This window comes from Camelina sativa, chromosome 3 (genome assembly GCF_000633955.1).
Source record: "Camelina sativa cultivar DH55 chromosome 3, Cs, whole genome shotgun sequence".
In the NCBI taxonomy this organism is placed as follows: Eukaryota; Viridiplantae; Streptophyta; class Magnoliopsida; order Brassicales; family Brassicaceae; genus Camelina; species Camelina sativa.
Genome location: NC_025687.1, coordinates 15,875,852 through 15,880,899, shown reverse-complemented (window position 1 = coordinate 15,880,899; position 5,048 = coordinate 15,875,852). Strand labels below are relative to the sequence as shown.

General features: G+C 33.9%; 1 protein-coding gene across 1 annotated transcript; it reads right to left on the bottom strand.

Annotated features, from left to right (window-relative positions):
* Positions 2,091–4,460, bottom strand: LOC104777248 (probable xyloglucan endotransglucosylase/hydrolase protein 30). Its single transcript, XM_010501459.2, has 4 exons — positions 4,100–4,460; positions 3,909–4,009; positions 3,315–3,523; positions 2,091–2,651 (listed from the first exon to the last, which is right to left on the bottom strand). Exons 1-4 carry the CDS (start codon positions 4,299–4,301, stop codon positions 2,123–2,125), a joined length of 1,041 nt encoding a protein of 346 aa, XP_010499761.1. The 5' UTR covers positions 4,302–4,460; the 3' UTR covers positions 2,091–2,122.

Below are 5,048 nucleotides of genomic sequence, written 5' to 3'. Positions count from 1 at the left end.
CAAATTTTGAGTCTAATGATCTAAGAATCTTCTCCATAATTCTCACATCATCTAGCTTCTCGCCGTTTCTTTTGAGATTATTAGTAACCACCAAAACTCTTGAAAAATAATCTGAGACGAGTTCATCTTCCTTCATTTTTAAAGCTTCAAATTTTCCTCCTAGAGTTTGAAGACGCACCTTCTTGACTTGATCGGCACCCTTGTAAGATGTTTGAAGCTCCTCCCATGCTTCTTTGGCCGACGTAGCTCCAACGACCTTCTCGAACGTATCTTCATCTAATCCTTGATAGATTAGACAGAGAGCCTTCTTGTCTCTCTTTCTTGAGTCTCTCAAACTATCCTTTTGGATTCGAGAGAGACTACCTTCATTCTCTGGTTCAACATAACCTTTCTCGACTATGTGCTCCTAGGATAGCCATCATTCGTAAACTCCAATTGTCATAGTTGCTCTTTGTGAGTACTGGGACTTGGAAGGGAACACCATTACTTGCCATCTTTAGGATCTTCAAGCTCTGATACCACTTTGTTGGAAGTAAATTCTTTTAGAAGTGATGGAGAAAGTGTTTTGAGTATTTGAGAGAGTAGTTTAGAAATATAAAACTTTTATTATTTTGGTTTTAACTTGGAACAACTTCACAACACCTTCTTTACAAGTGAGAGTAGGAGGAAGTATTTATAGCCTCCATATTACAAAATATCTAGAATATATTAATCCTTAATCTAGATTATTCTATTACAATATCTAAACTATAATAATATAATTATCTAGATAATTTTAATTAAATATCTAGATTTTTTATGTTTAAGGAGGTGATACATTTTTCTAGAACTCTTAGATATTTTTGTTAAGGAGGTGGAGATCTTGATATTTATAGAGAAAACTCTAGAACTTGGATGTAATTAATCTTGATTAAAAATCAAGTTTAACTCTAAACAAAGATCCATTGTATCATAATGGCTAAAAGCTTCTTTAGATCAATGATCTTGAAATATCCAGCCTGACCGGAAAATTATTTATTAAAGTTGATTCAGATCTTCTTGGACACCCAAAAAAAAATTCACTAAACCTTGTTTCTTTGCCGCCATATAATAGCTGCCTTTTCACCATCATTATGGACCAAAAGAATATATTTCTTGCAGTGTACGTCGGAGAGAAACAGTTGGAGAAGAAGCAGAGATACAAAGCATAATGCGCCGCACTTATGATTTGTGTTAGTCCACAGCTCTCATACTTATAGCTCTCTCATTCGAGAATCTGCACGTCACCTTTGATGTTTAGACATTTACAATCTAAAGCACTATATAAAAAGTAATATGAACCTGAAAATCGAACTAGAGGTTCATAGCCATTTGTATTTCCTCTTGACATCTGTAGAAACAATGGCTCGAACAAATCATACCGGCTAAAGAATCTCCACAAGTATAGAAAGGATATCTTCAGATCGAATATGAAAAGATATCATGACAATCTTCATGTACAATACGAGCCTACGAGGTTTCATTGGCAGTCCAAAAACTTTTCTCTTCAAAAAAATAATTCAAAATCCCATTGGCAGAGACAGAAAGCTCTGTATTTTGGCTCCATAATATATATAAGAATAGGACTATGTATCAACGGCCTAGATTTTTTTTTTTTTGGTGATGAAGATATCATAACATATGAGTGTGTGCCAGATAGAATAGTGGAGAAAACTCAGATTCCATCGCTACAGTCTACAGCCTCATAATCCATATGAGAATTCTTCTTCTCGTCGCCTCAGCCTCATAATCCATATGAGAAATAGCCAAAGGGTGTAGCTATTTTGCATGTGAGTAAGACACTTCTCATGTTACAAGGTTTCGTGTGAGCATTTGTCATTCTGTTGACTTTAACATTTTGGTTTTCATGTTCATGTTCCTAATTGTGTTACAGGCAGTGAAGAAGAAGAACATATGAGCTCAGAGGTCGAGCCTAGTCTCCATGAACCTAACTTATTCAAAATTTCACAAGTCCAATGACCTATCAAATATACTTTCTATTTCATTCATTTTAATTTTTCAGTTTTTTTACTCTTTTATTTTACTTCTTTGTTACTCACAAACGAATTTTAAGTTAAAAAAAAATAATAGGCACAAATAAATCTTATAAAAGTCTTCTTTCATCAGGATCACTCTCAATCTCAGGCCGACGTTGCTGCCTGCGATTTCTCCGACGTTCGCGCGCCTCCGTACCACCAAATTTCAACCTTCCCGTATCTTTAAACCTATCTTTCTCCGCGGGAACAATCACACACTCGGGGGGAGCCTCAGGGTACCTAACGGTATCATAACAGTATGAATAGTACATGAAACGTTGCCGAAATCTTCGCATGGCGGCCCGTTGACGTGAGTTGATGGTTGAGTAATCTTGAGACTCAAGAAAATCGACGGAGTCGGAGCAATCCACGGGTACTTCTTGGATAGGATCAACGGAGCAGCCGTCAAGAGAGAAAGATTTAAACTCGGCTACGAATGGTGCAAATTTGTAATTAGCTTTGTATTTGCCGCCGGAAGTAGCCCAATCTGAAGCGTCCCAAATGGTGGCATAGAGAGACATTGGCTTCGCGGGGTAATCAGCTCCCATTGCATCGTTTCTTATCACTTCTCTTATTGGCACATCATCTACCCAAAATCTACAATATTTGTATTAAAATTTTCGTTAGTTAAATTGCAAAATTGTTAAAATAATTAACTAAAAAAGGTACTAGAGTAGATGGTAATGGACACTATGGTTAATTGCATTTAATTGTCACTCCAGCAGGCCTAACTTAATTATCATAAGTTTAAATTTTATATGTATTCTGTTTATATATAAAAAGTTATGATTAACGGTTCTCGTTCTTTTTTTGAAGACGAAGGTTCAATAGAAAGTCAAATTTACTCAACTGTTAATTTTGGCTTTAAACTAATACGCGTGAGCGTGACGACTGAGGCTTAATACGCGTCAAAAAAGATAGCTCTAAGCTGATGCTTAACAATAATGACGAATTGAATGTTTTGAAAAAGCTGACTCTTTATCGATTTTAAAATTTTAAATCAAATAAAAATGGAGCAAAAAGTAATAGTAGAAAATTTGTATTTTAGAAAACAAAAAAAAAAAAGGGGATTACTAATCTTAGGAAAAAAAAAAGGTAAAGGAAGAAACGTTCTGTGAAAGTGTGAAAGACAAACATTCTGTTTTTTTTTCATCTTATAGCTTTGTCCCACCAAATTTAATAATATTGATTAACCGGGTTTAGTCAACGCTAACGAAACAACTAAAACAAAAGAAATGAGAAGATCTTGAAGAAGCTTACATGATCTTGTGAGGAGTCCAGAGGATACTGTAACGGTGAAACTCTTTAGAAGGATCAAACCAGAGACGATATCTTTCTTCACGACCTCTTTGTGTACTTCCATTTCCGTATAGATTTGTCTGAAACCTCCATGGCTTTCCTTTTATGTTCCCTAGAAACTCTATGTCTAGTTCGTCGTGTGTTTTCTCGAACACGTCTCCGTTTGATGTCTACACATATCCATTTAAACATAAAAATTAGATCCCAAGTCTTTTAAAAGATTGGTGCATTTTCTCTATTTTCTTGGGAAAATAGAAACTATTTTCTTGGGAAAATTAATGACTATTTTCTAGGCAACCAAACAGAGAAAATTGTGTCGTTGGGTTCTTCGACAAATCGTTTGGTATTCCATTTTCAATGACGATTTTCTCGGCCAAAAAAAAAGAAAAAGTTTCAAATTATATCAAAGTAATGAGTTAACATCATGGTTTTTTTAAAAGATAATAATGTTTTGATTAAAGATTTAAACATTCACGCAGATGGATGAAAAAAGAACAAAACATATGTATTGTGTTAATCAAAACATGTAAAACAAAAAATGAGCCGGAGACTTACATAAAAGGCGACGACGACGCCTGCAGTGTAATCAGCGGGGAGCTTGATCATGGAGCTGTAGAATCCATGTTGATACATATTCGATGATATAAAACCAGAACCTATTATTATAATTATCATCAATCATCACCATGACATCATCTTTAAAAAATTATATATATAAGACCCATGTGATAAAGATGTATATATACCGGTATATCGATCAAGAAGGAGACGAACGGAGAGATCATCCGGTGAACGGACGAGATTAGCATCGCCAAAGAGAGGAGAAAGCGATTCTTCGAAACTTAAGGTGTTGAGATTCGTGAAGGCTAATGATGATCTCAAACACACACCCAAGATCAAGATTATGAAGAAGAAGAAGATGTGATTATACGATGATCTTTCAGACATTTTGATTCTTTATAGGAAGAAGAACAAATAAAAAAAAGGTTTATGATTTGTGTTTATTAGTTACACATATAGATTTTGACATAAGAGAGAGAGGTTTTTCTTTTTCTTTTTCTTTTTTTTGGCTTTTGGTGTAGGGAGAAAATTGCTCTTTGGCTTCCACGCTCGTGGTGTTTATATAAGGGAGAGTTATTATTGTTCAATAGTCTTTTCTGATTTGTCTTCTTAATCTTTAGTTTCCAGTTTTACCCTTTTTGTATATTACTCTGCCACGGTTTTGCAGCTGTTTTATTTGAATGTGTGAGTTACATTAGAGTGATGTCGAGGATCGATCAAGAAAGAAAAAAAAAATTATTAGAGAACTTGGTTATGAATTCATTTTTAATGTATAATTTGATATTTTAAAAGTATCATCATATTATAATGAATTATTGTAACTTTTACGTTGAACGATTCTAATTACATGCATTACTTAAAAACCATGGTATTATTACACATACATGTTTTAAATTTTGAGTCTCATAATATTGTATCTAACTTTTATATTATTTTGCAATTTTTTGAAGTGCAAGTCTTTTATCATGACGTATATATACTAGTAAACCGTCTCTTGTGATATATAGTTGTTTTTTTTTCGTTGTCTATGATACATTTTATGTGCAATATGTTATAAAGGTTTTAAAGAAAAGGACGAATTATTATCTCATCAAAAAAAACATTAAGATATCCTTTAAGTAATTTGAAAATTTT

What these genes read in the sequence shown, in the direction of transcription:
- LOC104777248 (XM_010501459.2), bottom strand. Translation starts at nt 4,301, where the DNA reads ATGTCTGAAAGATCATCGTATAATCACATCTTCTTCTTCTTCATAATC. An exon ending in CCTTCTTGATCGATATACCG is followed by an intron (nt 4,010 to 4,099) that starts GTATATATACAT and finishes TTATAATAATAG; the next exon opens with GTTCTGGTTTTATATCATCG. An exon ending in GCGTCGTCGTCGCCTTTTAT is followed by an intron (nt 3,524 to 3,908) that starts GTAAGTCTCCGG and finishes GGATATGTGTAG; the next exon opens with ACATCAAACGGAGACGTGTT.